The 15,299-nt window shown below is 41.6% G+C and overlaps 1 protein-coding gene across 1 annotated transcript in view; it reads right to left on the reverse strand.

The window, feature by feature from the left end:
• pak7 (p21 protein (Cdc42/Rac)-activated kinase 7) overlaps positions 1-15,299 on the reverse strand; it is a 28,103-nt gene continuing 12,804 nt past the window's right edge. The window contains exons 2-10 of the mRNA XM_026341700.2: positions 11,444-12,283; positions 7,737-7,946; positions 7,414-7,555; positions 7,149-7,303; positions 5,904-6,037; positions 3,045-3,171; positions 2,406-2,531; positions 2,188-2,322; positions 1-1,949 (exon numbers count right to left, since the gene is read on the reverse strand). Coding sequence (XP_026197485.1) covers positions 1,794-1,949; positions 2,188-2,322; positions 2,406-2,531; positions 3,045-3,171; positions 5,904-6,037; positions 7,149-7,303; positions 7,414-7,555; positions 7,737-7,946; positions 11,444-12,283 — 2,025 coding nt within the window. The 3' untranslated portion in view covers positions 1-1,793. The remainder of the gene's footprint in view (positions 1,950-2,187; positions 2,323-2,405; positions 2,532-3,044; positions 3,172-5,903; positions 6,038-7,148; positions 7,304-7,413; positions 7,556-7,736; positions 7,947-11,443; positions 12,284-15,299) is intronic.

Genomic DNA, 15,299 nt, shown 5'->3' on the forward strand with positions numbered 1-15,299 from the left:
TGTTTTTATGGGCGTTTTTCTTTTTTTTAATTGAAACCAGCTTCACTGATAACAAACATGCAATATCACTGTACTATCCAACACCACAGATAAGTGTTACTCATTCAGGTCCTAACACATTGTCAAGGATTAGCCAGCAGCACATACACACACACTTACACACACAAACATGCGCACACTTGCACACACTCAGATGTCGTACAGAGATAAACACACCCTACTCTCTTCTGCTTTCTGACATACAGACACGTGCTGTCACGCAAACAAACAAACACACACACACACACACACACACACACACACACACACTGACACACGCACAGTCATATTTACATATCACAGTGAATGATGGGTGAAAATGATGCGGGACGAGGATTACACTGCTCTCCCGGTCCGACCACAGATGAGAATGGCAGCACAGTTCTGGTGATAGCGAGTGTGTGTCTGTCTGAGGTGGGATAAGGACTGAGATGATGACAGTGAGGATGTCAGTAGAAAACGAGACCTTTTATCAGCATCCTAAAATCTGCGTGGTAGGTGGGAGTCTCAGATATTCACCTCTTAGCATTTAGAGGAATAGGATGAGACTCCTGATATAAAAGAAAACAGGTCTGTGTAGAATTCCTTTTTGTCAAATCCACTCAATCTGTGCTACATTTAAATGCATGGTGTAGTTACAGTATCATAAATACAGGGCATCATGAAGTTATAAATAGGACTAGGGTATAGCTTGGATGATATATCCACTGATATCACTGTTCGCTGAGCCGCTTTCAGAAATGTAAATCAAAAGCCAACAAACAAACAAAAATAAACAAAAAAGGCCACACTACCCAAAAGAAAAGGAAATAAAAAACTTCAGTTCCAATAAATAAATAAATACTTTAAACATCATACAAAATTCTGACATTACCCTTTTTTCCAACATTTAATGGAATTTCGGTCTACAAATGTGAGATAATAAATATATTTAGTATTTTTAGTAACAGTTAGGTTTAGGGGGGTTTATTAGGGATATCTCTTATATTTTTAAGCAAAAACTGGATTATAAACAGTAGGAAAGATCTCTGCAGAAACTCTATTTAATACTGCTCATATCACAATGGTTACGACACAATAAAATACTGCAAATTACCAAAACTGTACAGAAAAACTTACAGGCTTCTCTAAAATACATTTTCACTGCAAGTGTGTGAGAAGAGAGATCAAGAGAGCGTGTCTCTGTTTGACCAGCTGAGCATCAGCCTGTTCTTCCGATGGGCCGACGACGCAGCAGCTGTACAACAGCCTTCACCGGTCAAAAATCCCTCTCTCCACACACACACACAGCTGATTGTTCTGTCGTCTGCTGCTCTGGTCTGGAGCTGAGCGCCAGGCTTTTGGGTCCCTCCACCTCGTCAGTAGCTCACCGCACCCTATAAAGCTCTTGCTGATGACTACTACACCTCTATATGGAGCTGAGGTCTCACAGTCTGGGAAGAGAGATGACTGCAGCGAGATGAGCCAGCCCAGAAAGACAATAGATGTCCAGTGAATTCTGGCACAGTACACTACTCCAGTTCATAGTTTCAAAATAGTACACGATTTTTTTCTTTTCTCTTTCGTGTGTTCTTTTGAATTGTATTTCTTAGATATTCCTCTATCTAATCTACATCACAGTTACAGGTGAGATTGTTAGTGGTGTGCCACCAAGCGGTGGGGTGTTTTGGCTGGGTGAGGGCAGTGCCACCCTGGTAGCGTGTGTACAGTAAGTGTGTGTTTTAGTGTTAAGTGGGCGAGTTTGGGCACGAAGCTCAGCGATGGCGGTAATGTCTCATGAGAGGGACGATGCAGGAAGGGGGTCCTGACAGCTTGAGGAAGGGGTGCTGGAGGAGTTCTTGGGCTGTTGCTCTCTGAGAGGGCTCCCTCACCAGCATCAGGTCCAGGAAGGACCGCAGCACCGAGGACACCTGGAGGTCACAAAGAAATACTTTAAAAAACTCTAAACCTTTATTCAGTTTGAGTTATTGTTAAGATAAAATAAATATGTAGATATAGATACATATGATTCTACAAAGTTACTGTGCTTCCTATAATTTTATAAGCTAGGCCCATGAAAACATTACCAATTATATGACATAATAATGTATGGGTGTATGTAATGCACATTTTTTAGATTTATATTTTGTTATGTTGTGACAGATTTACCTTGTGTGACTCTTTTAGCCGTGGGGGAAGGTTGTCTCGTATCCTCCTCATGGCCTGCAGAGGGGGCTCGTTAAAGTAAGGGGGCTCCCCATCCACCATCTCAATCACCATGATGCCTAAAGACCAGATATCAACCTGGATACACACAATAATATTACTATACTGTAAATGCTCATAAGCAGTATTCAGTACAGCGTGTGTGTGTGTGTAGTTCTTACCTCAGTCCCATAAGGCAGTCTAGAGATTACCTCTGGTGCCATCCAGTAGGGTGTACCTACGAGGGACTTCCTCTTGGGCACCTCTTTGGAAACTTGGGCACAAAAGCCAAAGTCTGACAGCTTGATCTATAAAAACACACAAACACCATTCCCCCTTTAGGTTCCTCTCTCTGCCATGTAGGTGTGTAGACATACAGTAGACACTGTATTAGTTGAGAAGCTCTCTGTTTTATTTCAAGAAGTGCACTGACCCACACAATAATCTCCCGTATTAGCAGTAAATTATCCTTTAATTAATCATGTCTTATCAGCTCGTTAGGAGGCATTAGGCAGGATTTAATTACGGGAGCACAAGTGGTAATTGATGATGATGAGTTTCTGGCACTGTCTGTTGACAAGCGGCAGGAGTGGCACCCATGGAGAAGGTCAGTGAGTGTGTGAGAGTGAATGTGTTGAAATCACCAGTGTTAGGAACAAGGATACTAGCATCGGTTACTAATACACAGAGTATCAGTGAGATTGAAGTTTAAATGCGGATCTGGTTCTGGTTTTATAACATACCGGTGTGATACATGTAAATACACACAGTATAGGAAAGCATGTGCTTACAGATACATGCTCTTAATCATGTGCTCTTACCCTGCCGTCACTGGTAAGGAGAATGGAATCGCTCTTAATGTCGCGGTGGATGACGCCCTGTGTGTGCAGGTAGGAAAGAGCCCTCAGCACCGACAAACACACTGTAGCAATCTGCTCTTCATTCATTCTGCAAGGACACACAAACGCATACATTTTAGCAATAACAACGACAGCAGAATATCACATAGGACCGCATCTGTTAACGTGAAATGTGTCTTTTCATTTGCATAAAAATATACGTAGCACATGACATTTCTTTTAAAGTTGTTCAGCATGGAATCTGCACAGAAATACATCAGATAACAGGGAGAGGAGGTGAACTGATAAATCACGCTAGAGGCTCACATCAGTGTATTTAAGGCTTTCATTCCCTACATTTATTTTTTCATAGCCTGGAATTTGTTGTAGTAAACAGTAATTTCAAATTCAAATTTAAATATCATGAACAACACACTTTGGGGGTAGAAATTACAGTTGCTGATTGCACTACAGCAAAGACGAGTCTGGCCTCAGACCTGGCTGTCATTCTAAAAAAAAAAAAAAATTACACTAATTTGTTATGGAGCAGAATTCCGGTTTGAAAATATCCCCGGTAGCCTGCAGCAGCTGAGAGACAGGCAAGAAGGCCCCATATGGCGAGATGGGGCAATGCCGTTTGTCTGACTGAACTCACAGCTCCACTGAACATTAACATGTAGACCCAGCTGGCCAGGCCATGCTGTGAGTGTGTGCACTGTGAGCTGTCATCACATACAGTACATGTGAATGAGTGGAGAAATGCTCATTTGCAAGCGTAGACTAAAGAAACATACATGTTCACGAATTAACGGTAAACACAAGCAGTCATACATGCTTTCTTTGAAATCTCTCACACACATGCACTTCTCTCTCTATCTTTGTCCTCAGTCTGAAATATCCCACTGCAGGAATCGTCACTTACAAGCTTTCATTATGAGAAACAACCTCCGGGCCACATTTCACACTGCAGATTGAAGCAGATTTTATTGTCACACACGTATGCACCTACAATCACACAGATAAATGAGCTTTCTGCTCATGGGGAAAAACAACTGGCTAACTCAAAGCAAATGGGATGCATGCAAAAACAAATCACCTATTAATGTCCCCCTAACCCTACTCTTTTCTTTTGTTGCTCATTTATACAAAGACCTGAATGGAAAACAGGATCACTGAAATAGAAAATTGTTTCAAACACAGAGAAAAACAATTTTAATTATCATCTAAAGGTTGTCAAGAGAAGGGTAATTACGCAAGCACACACACACACACACACACACACACACACACACACACACACACACACACACACACACACACACACACACACACACACACAGCATGCAGAAACACTTTTACTTTTGCATATGCATTGGTTAAAAAACAAATGAAGTGCTGCTCATTATCCAACCTTAAAGGTTTAATTGCAAATGGAACGTGCCTGGAGCTCAGGAGCATGGACGACCATACTGCCACTGCTGACTTGCCAGTGTGTATTAGACGTACGTGAGTCTCAGTGTGTGTCTTTGCTGCCAACTGGTGTATTAGCTGATGATGCTTGTACAATGTGAGGCAAGCAGCAGTTATTTCCACAACAAAAGACTTAACAGAAATAGGGCAGAAACTCACCTAGACCAAATTACCAAGGAAAAATTATCTGCTGCACTCCCATCATCACCCTGGATACATACAGTATATAATGCCCAACAATTAAATCAAGAGTTCAATTTCTATTGCTACTAACCAAACAGAATGTGTTAGATCTTAGTGACATCTAGCTACTCCGCTCCATTTCCTCCTTTTCCTTTATCTCTTTGTTACTATTGGCAATATCTGACACATCAAAATTCAATATTCAAAAGATGTTTCCACTTAAAATTCAACAAACTTGATAACTTGTGAAAAAGATGAGATGAAAACAGAGAAAAAAGGATGAGTTCAAGTGAAAATGTGTGCCCAATAATATCCTTTACTGGGCTTTCCAGCAGTACTTCTAAAAGCACTCGTGCGCACAAACAGACACACACACACCCAACACACGAATGTGCAAACATCTGTGTGGGAGACTGTTCAAAATACTTCACAGCAGCAGCGGTACACAGCCTCACCAAAGCGTGTTATTAACATCCAACACTACACAGCGCTAATGCTGACACTCCATGCAAATGACTGTAATTAAACACCAAGCACAAAGTAGACTTAAAACAATGAGGTGGCAGCCTAGAAAACTCCACCGCAGAGAAGCTATTTGGAAAAGTTGGAGAACAATAATCCTGAAAGTGGATTGCAGGCCTGTTTCCCCTGGTTGTCTTGCGAAAGCATCCGTCTCTGCAATGTTTCAGATGTGTGACGGGATTGAAAAGACCACATGATTTATAACAACACATCTTCGCTTCGTGATTACCAGCTACGCTTTTTATGATGTCCTCACATTACCTGTACATTATATTCAATTACTGAGACCTTCCTAACCATTCTCCCATCTGGCTGCCCCCTCTGTCTGTCTCAGCAATTGCCAGCACACACTCAGCACATTAACACATACACATGCGCAAACGACACTCACTAATTTTGTGCCTAATTGCTTGGAATTAAAAATATATTATACTTGTTTCTTCTTTATTTTATCATAATCATCGTATTATCATTTTCACCATGCATACAGTCTATCCTAAGCAGGCTTGCGATCACTCCACTGTACCAACACCCAGCTTTGCTTAGCAACAGTAGTGGGGAGAAGCCACCAGCCTGGCTCTGTCTGAAGATAAGGAGACTAAATAAACGAAATCATTATGCTTATTTGAAAATGAATTTAGTTTTTCTCCATCCAACAGACGTTACCTAGTGTGAGTCACAATGTCAGTGAGTGCCCCACCCTCGAGAAACTCCATCACAACCCACAGCTCATCTCCCACCAGATAGCTGTTGTACATGTCTACCACATTCTCATGATGGTAGTCCCTCATGATCACCACCTAAAACACAAAAAGAAAGATGGAAATGAATTAGATGGTGCATTGGATAGATCAACTTTAAATGCTATATTCTGATTTAAAAACATATAAAGAGTGAATATACCAATATAATAATGTTTGCTAGATTCCATATGGCATTTGTATCAATATATAAAATCAAATGTATAAATGTTAAAGATGCTACAAAGAAATCATCCAGTTTAGTTCATTTATTCATGTCATTTGAATTATTTATTATTTTACTTTCCTTTGTCTGATGTGAACATGTTCTGGATGCTTAACTATAAAAGGATTACATTCAGAAATTAATAGGATTACACGGGGCTAATTATTTCCCAACGGAACGCCCACTGCTTCACATCTGTGTTCACTGTACACACGTGATTGCATACTGTAGATGCATATATGTGTTCTCTTTCAGTCTCTCTGCCCCCCCAACCCAAACACACACATATACACACACACAGAGGCAATATTGCTTGATAAAGTAAATTCAACGTTTGCCCTTTATTCAATTCACATTTCTCTCCTGCCCATGCAATAATACAATTTTTCTGCAAATATGATTTATTTCAGTGCAAGTGTAAAATGATATGGGGTTCACTTTTCAATAGTTAATATGCCATGAATAGAAACAGCTATGAATAAATTTCCTGCCTGGGGTTCTTCTTAATTTTAAGTAAATAAATGCAGTTATGGATGTAAAAATCTGTTCGTGGTTAGATTGCCATGGATGTATGTCAGAACACTGATGTACACGGAACTAAATGGGGACATTTATTTTCATGCACATAAGCTGGCCCAAAAAAAGGCTCATTTTCATTTGTTTCATCTGTGCTGTTGCATGTCAGAAACATGTCAGTAACAATAACAAATGTTAAGTCTGACCTCATATGTGAGGAACGGATTATCAGGCTCTTTGATTGAATGGTTTACTCGAGCCCACAGTAGCATCCAACAAGTAACCTCCAATTTAATAAATACTCTACTAACATGCAAAACATACAACACCACAACTTAGTATACTGATGTACTGTATAAACTAACAGTGAACACTGTTTCAGGTGTGAAAGTAGCTGTAGCGCTTCCTGTCTCTGTCAGTCCTTCATACCTCATTAAAGAGCAGCTCTCTTCGTTGCTGTTTCCTGAGGTCCATCTTCTTCACAGCCACCTGCTTGCCACTGTGTTTCTCACTAGCAATGCACACGATACCCGTGGAGCCTTCACCAATCTTGATGAAGTTGTCCAGGTATTCCCGGGGGTCACCTGTAAGCACAAACACAAACACTGTTTACCTCTTGGGCACTACCAGTACACGAAACAACAACAGAAATGTACACATAGCATCACTTCAATTTCCATCATCCATTTCTAACCTGGGTTGACCACCAACTGAAGTGCAGCTCTGAACTGTTCATGAGAGACTCTGGAGGGTTGTGAGTCAGAGCTGGACCCCCAGGAAGGGGGTGGGTAAGCCCCAGGGGGGATGTAGGGTGATGAAGGCTGTGAATAGGCCCCCTGGATGGAAATAAAAATACATACAAAGTAAGAAAAAAAATCAAGGCGCAATAGTAATTTATGTATCTGGGCAGAACCAGCATTTTAAATGTATGAGTTATACAGTAATCATATTTAAATATTGTTAACATGCTTAATTGACTCACTGGTATAATGTAAAGTATAGTAAGTAAAAAAATACCTGAGGGGTGTATGGTGGGCTGGGCTGGGAGGGGGGATGATGGTAGGGTGAAGGTTTATAATGGTGAAAAACAGATGGGTAGGGCAAATGCACTGGGGGGTAGCCGGGCGGCTTGGTGTGGCTCTGAGGTAGTTTAAGAGGCCCTCGGGGGTAGGTGTCACCACCTGTAACCTGGGGACTGCCATCACGAGACGGACGATCATAGTCCCCCTGAAGGCGAGAGTAGAGGGAAAAGGTGATTCGATCAAGTGGTCAAAAGTTCAAAAATACAATCTGTAATTACACAGGTGCTGAGAATTGTACTCTATGCAGGTTAAGTTAGTGTGGTGGATGCATCAGTGTACATGCATCACCACACACACTGTCCACGTCATACCAGCCCTTCCACGTATGTCTGCATGTCCATGAGAGTTGGTCAGAAATAATGGAGAACATGTGAACACAGGAGAGAGACTATACTTCATCATACTTTATCATTAGCACCCCACAATGCTCCTCACCTACTTCATTAATCAACCAGAAGCCAGGGGGACTTCCAGATCTGGGACACACCTTTTCCTTAATATCCCAGAAACAACCTCTTGTAAAGCTGCATTAGAGCATGCATGCGAACACTAGTGTACATATAGATGAGAGGTGACAATGAGATTGTAGAACTCAGAGAGAGCTATTAAAAGTTAATTTGTACAACTTAGCTTCACACACACACACACACACACACACACACACATACATATATAGATTGACTAAAGAAATGTAAAAAATTGCAACGGCTAAATATCAATAGTACAGGGTGGACTTGAGAGAAACTGATGTACTGACAGCTGTGGACCAAACAGACTAAACAATGCACAGATGAAATTTAATTACATTTGCAACACCCCCAAAGATGTTGTTTCTCTAATAATACATTCTCAAAATATGAGTATATAGTATAATCAAAAACTCCCTGCCTCCTTCCTTGTATCAGTTTATCTGTCTCAAAGAAACACGCACATACACACAGAGACAAGGCAGGGGGAGGAGCCCTGATGTGTTGGAATGGTGTATAATTACATGGTGTGAACTCTTTTAATCAATCACTCTCAGGCAGGTGTGTGTGTGTGTGTGTATGTGTGTGTGGGGAGGGTTGCACACCTATCGTTGGCCGGCACCACTAGCTGGCTGTCAGCCAAGGGGCTCCTGATCCATGTTGGTTAAACGCACATTAATCTGAGTTTGGCAGGGTAATCAACAACCTAACTCAACTGTGAAATTGAATTCCACGGTGGAACATCGTTCGGCCAGTTTTATGCTAAGGCTGCAGAAAGGGAAAGTGCTGCAACATCAATTTGTCACTGAGAGCTGCAGCATTGAGCTCACGCTTGCCTCAAACAGAGAGAGAGAGAGAGAATGGAGGAGAGATAGAGAGAGAGAGAGACCCCGGTGTGAGTGTGTATCTTTGTGTGTCTGTGTGTGGCCAAAATCTTCGTGCTGTCTACTGTTACATCCCCACTGGCTCCCAACAACAGTATGGAAAGAGAAGGATTTACCTCAGTGGTGAGCAGACTGAATGAAGAAAAAGGAAGCAATGAGAATGAGAGGGGATAGAGAAGGGCGGGTTTGTTACGAGGTCCAAGAACCGAGAAGAATAGTGATTCTTAAGCTGCCAGATAACTCCTTGTTTTGTTTTGTTTTGTTTTTTTGCCTGCTGCAAAATCTCCAAACACAAACTAATTATTGTTGATTGATGATAGATTCCTAATCCAGCACTTCACTATGACATATATTACACTTGATTTAAGATAAAGTAAAAGGACATCAAATTAAAATACTTAATTAATTAATAAAAAATACAGCAAATAAAGTTAGTGTTTTAGCACTATTAACCTCGGAGTGTGGATATGACTGCATCCTTTTAAGTCTTCAATCTTGAATTCCCTACACACACTGTACATTTTCAATAAAGCAAATACCCCTCCTCAAGTGCAACAACTCAGAAAGTGGTAATAATAAATGATATATAAGAAAAATGACCTTCTCTGGCTTTATTTCCAATCCTACACTGCTGCATTCTCCTTGGCTGTTTTTTCTTTGAGTGGCTATTTACTGAAGCATGCAGGTTAAATGGGTTTTCATCAAGGCACCCTGGGATCTACATCAGCAAACCCAGTTTTCCTCACAGCTGCTGGACTCTGTGTGTGACGGAGAGATGGTGGAGAGCTGTTACAGTTGTACACACACCTTTATAATGGAGCTAATAGGGCGCTGAAAGGGAAAGCGAAAAGAAAATACCTTATAGAATGAGCACTCTTTCTGTGAGGTACCCCTGCTGCTGCAATGATTGGTAGCATCTTTTGCCCCCTGCAACTGTATAGCCTATTCTAATATCAATACTTTGCAAATGCAGTTTTGTAAAATAATATTAGCATGAAAAACATACACTGGATAATAGTAACTTACACTGGACGCATACTGTATGTTACACAGCCACGAATGCAGGAGTATCTGTGTGGAAGAACCTCTTGAGTGTCTCCCACTGCACTTTACAAGCACAGGCTGCATCATGCCCTCCTACTGTTAGGTGCCAACCTTAAAAACTAGTATTTCCCTGTGATTGCAGTTTATGTTTAAAAGATGTTCAGTTTATAAACAAAAATATTGTTTTTATGTTTTGCAAGCTAACACTGCAAAGACTCATCATTACTACTGCAATTCCTTTCACTGTGGACCAACGCATAGATCACTCAGTGTACTGTAAGATGTACTGTAAGATGTACTGTAAGGCTTTTTCACAAATCTGATGAGCAATCCATGCTACTCTTATGCTGCCTCTCTTGTTAATTCTTTTAGTATTTATAGTTTCCATGTAGTGATTTACCAATTAAAATAAAAATTAAAGGTCATAGCATCAAACCAATCAGCTGACTTTGGCTTTTCTGTTTCCTCTGTTCTACAAAGTCAGTTCCAGGGCTGACTCAGAGCCAGTGCTTAATTTTAAACTGGTTCTTTGCATTTCGACAGCCGAAGAACCGACTCTTTGACAGGCAAGGTGGTTTGAGCCTGGTATTACTCTTTAATTAGCCAACTAATGACATAGGCTAACAAGGTTAGTACTAACATCCGACGTTCAGTTTTAATGATGCTCATATCAAATGTAACCACCGTGGTGGCAATCACAAAATGCAGCGCATATGTGTTGGACCAGCTGTGTTTGGATGTGAGTTTAGGCTCCAAAGTCAAGAGCAACATTTGTGCATAGATAACATAGAGCTTGCTGTTGTGGTTAGCGTCAGCATTGCTGTGAAGGCAGACACATGCAGTATATGGTGATGTACTGTAATCATGTAATTACTTTTTCTTCTTCGTCTCTCACGTCTTTCTTTATTCTCTAGATACTGAGCTTTTGTGATGAATTAGCATAATCAATAAAGTGGCTTGTGAGGAAAAATTATTTTCTAACTGGTGGGAATAAATGTAGGGATATCTGATATCTGTATTTTCTCTGAAATGTTTCTACATGCTCGTCAGGGAGTTGGTGGAGTGCTGTGTTAAACCATATATCCTTGACAGCTACTGTAATTTGGTAGCTTATACAATATAAACACTGTCAAAGCCCCTATCACAATTATTTTCAGAGAGTTTCAGATAGTATTTTCAGATGAGCAGATCTTTTATTAGAATTTATATTACTAGAATGCAAAATTTGGGTATTTTGCTGTAATTACCTTAACTATTGTCTGAGAGTTAGCGAGACTCTCTGAGAGGCGAGGGTAGGTGTAGGAGCTGTACGGATGGGCCTGCAGAGGGTTCTTGAAAGCCCCACCGGTCGCATAGGGAACATTTGGCTCCTGCAGCCCAGAGCCTGACCGAGATCGCTGCCTGATAGCTGGCGTGGGGCTGGTCTGTGTCACATAGGAACTCTTGGGTCGCTTTTCATATTCGTCTCGTAGGCCGCTGTAGCTCCACTCACTGTCTGGATAATTGATCTGTTCACTGTGGAGCGAGGCACGAGACGGTGTGCCTACTGAAGTGTCCCGATAGTCCTGGCTGGACGAGCCACCCACAGATGCCCTATAGTAACCGCTGGAGCCCACCCCACTCCCCACTGTGGAGGCCACCTCATCGGCTGAGCGCCCTTTGCTCTCCAGGTAAGTGTGGTAGTCCGGAGGCAGCTTGCTGTAGTCCGATTTTTGGGGCATGGCATCAGGGTAAAAGGGGCTGCGTATGGGATGGGAGTGGCCATTCTGCTTGGTGAATCTATAGTGCCTGCCAACAGCCCAGTCCCCATCTATGGAGAAGCCTGGCTTGCCAGGATCCTGAGAGAAGTCCCTGCTGGAGGTGTCAAGATCACAGGAGTAGCGGGAGTAGTAGTGACTGAATCCATTCTCCTCTGGGGCGTTAAGATGACCACTGCTGGAGGGTTTGGAGCTGCTTCCAGCCTGGTGTGGACCTGGTGGGCTCTCTTTACGCAAGGAATTAGAGCGTGTTACTGAGATGTTGTCAAATTCCTCCAGCAGGCCATTGATAGATGCATCTTTGGGTGGCCGGTTCCCTCGAACAATGGTCTAAAAGAAGAACAGACAAATTTGAAGTTAGTATACGAGAGAGTCTGCAGCCTTAAAGTCTGATGGAGACAGCCCAGATACCGGTTGCAGTACATTCACTTTCAGTTTAATCATTCCTCACTGAAAACTGAATGAGATGAATTGAAATTCTTGTTATCAAGTGCAGTTTACTAAAAACAGACCAATTGTCAGGCTGGAATTTCAATTCATATGTATCAGGGCTCTGTAACAAGTATGAAATTAATCATTACTTGCATTAAATGAATGCTGGTATCACCTGGAAGAATGGCAGGCGTTTGAATACACAACCGCTAGTTGTGAGTTGGGATGCAACTAGAAAATGCATGGAGATAAATGGTGGGATACCTTAGGTGCTAAAAGGAAACGGGTGATCGATTTGTGCAGCTAATTCCTGCCCCACTTCCCTCGCAACAGATTAGTTTCGTTTTCAGTGAGCTCATCAGGATACATTAACAGTAGTAACATTTGGTTTGGCACTCGTGAGGTACATGAGCACACCAGCATGTGCTCGTACACACAGATGAAGAGAGAGAGAGAGAGTGAGGGGGAGAGAGAGACTGAGCACATATGCTCACATCTGCTTCAAAGCAAAGGCAGCTTAAACATCAGGGGTGCTGCTTATCCCCTCCTACCTCGTGTTAAGCCCTTTACACGGTTGATTCGTGAGTCATGGGGAACTGGTGCTACAGTAGTTCTCATTGAACTGCACCCTGCGAGTGCATGGTGTGTGTGCATGTATGCTGTTTTTGGGATGTGGACGATGGAGCTCACGACCTCCATATTGTGAAAGTGATGGCAAAAGCCAGACACACTGCTTTTAGCTAGTCCACCGCTTGGACAAGACAGGATTACAGGAAACACTGCATTAGAACAACAGAAACATGATGTGTGACGGCTGAGTGCTGAGAAGAGGCAGTGGGGATTATTTGAATTTCAAACTCTTACATAACCTATTTTAGAGCTTTTTGTGATCATCCAACAAAACGGCAGCATTTTATTTTCATTTATATGACTCTGTTTCAGTGATGTTTTCCATGTTTTCCAGCCTCTAAGTACCTCAAGTATCAAATCCATCAAATCAGCATCTTTTCATTTGTTAAAATCCACTAACTCAGTCCTCTTCCAAATCCTCTTGAGCTTCTACATTTTTACTTATGTACTTGCAACCTCGATGTAATTCATGGAAATGCTGTTCCTACATTTCCTGCATTTGCTGTACAGTATTTGTGCTTTGACGTTTTTTTGGTCTCAGTCACCTTTCAGCTTCCTATCCACTCCCCACCCACCCATTGGTCAATAACTTAGTAACTTTTGTGGTTTGAAAACCCTTTGTACAATTTCAAAAAATTATATTCCCTGGAATATCATCAAGCACTAAGCTGTAGTAAATATGGGGTAAATTAAAGTAGAAGAGAAGTCACATCATATGATTCAAATCAAATGTATATTTAAAGGGGAATCCTCATATAACTTATGTGAATGCTTATAACAGCATTGCTTGTGTATGATTTGCCTGTAGTCCAGTGTGTACTACTGTGCCATTGTTAGCCTTTTGCACCTCTGAAGGTGCGACTTAAATGTTACTCTTAGAAGTGACTATGTCCCATCAGCAAATTCTTTGACACTCTTTGACAGTGCTCATGGCTCACTGTCTGTCACATACCTTCCATACTTGTCTCTGCTGTAATTTGTCCATGTCACATGTGCTGAGTCTCAGAAAAGCTGGGATAATCATCAACTCTGAGCTCACACCGTGCTGACACTAAAGATACATTGAAACTTCACTACTTAGCTACCTCCTAACTGTCACTGCAAACACATTCCCTTGTTGTCATCACATTCGTGTATGAGACTATGGTTCAACCACGCTGCCACATTTTTAAACAGCAGTATTAACACCTCTGAACTCTTCATTGAGGGAACTTCATTTGGAGGAAGGTCTGAATTTGGTCTACATTTAACAATAGCGGTAATTTAGTTGGATTAAATGTCCATTGCTGTCTCTGTGTCTTGCATTAATGCCTTTAACTGGGGCTGCTAGTTCATTTTAATCTATGCAAGTTTAAAAGTATTATCTTCTGTCTTTAGAACTCAGTACATTAATTTTGACTCTTCAGTAGACTCTGCCTTTACTAACGCTAGCTACTCCTTTTTTGTTCATCCATTCTGTTACTTGGTACGTCTTCCCCTCTTCCTCCTCAACACCCCAGATGCTTTCCTCTGTTTTAGTGCTATAGGCTGCTTGGTGTTTTGAACTGGAACCCAAGGTGAAATGTCCTATAAAAGCAATGAATAAAGTCTATCTGAGTAGCTGGAGCTGCAGGACAGATGCTCTTTTAAACAGGTCAGCCAGTGGAAATTTATCATGCTCTGAACAAATGTTGCAGTGCAAAGAGAAGGCCTCAGCTGACATAAAGTCACATGACTACATTGTTCATTAGCAGTTAGGCAGCCTTTTACTGAAAAGTAATGCTTATGTAACATATTACTAACTTATGTAAATACAACTTATACAAAAATTACTGTTACTGTTAATAACACTTCCTCTAAACTGTGCCATGGATGTGGACTGACGTGCTTTAGGTGATGTGATCACATGATGTTACGCTTAATGAATGCTGGTGATTCTGAGCTAAAACAATTGGCATACAACAGTAGCAGGGAAGTAGGAGTCATCATTTCCACTTGGTTCATAATCAATAAGACTGTGTGAAGGAGCATGACAGTTACAGGGGATACAGAGTGGGAGAGAACAAAGCACTGAATGAAACTGAGAAGGTGACAAGGGTGCAGAGGGGAGAGGGAGACAAGGTTAATTGTGTGTCAAATCACTGTCAAACAGCCAGCATCAAGCCTGAAAATCTTTCCATTAATTTGAATTATGGAGCTGATACCCTTCTCACCCCCTTCTCCTTTCCCCAGTTCCCTCCCTTCTTACAGCCCTGCAAGCCTTGTGCACGGGTCGTGTTCGGCAGTGGCTGTGACAGCAGCCATA

Source organism: Anabas testudineus, chromosome 24 (genome assembly GCF_900324465.2).
Source record: "Anabas testudineus chromosome 24, fAnaTes1.2, whole genome shotgun sequence".
NCBI lineage: Eukaryota > Metazoa > Chordata > Actinopteri > Anabantiformes > Anabantidae > Anabas > Anabas testudineus.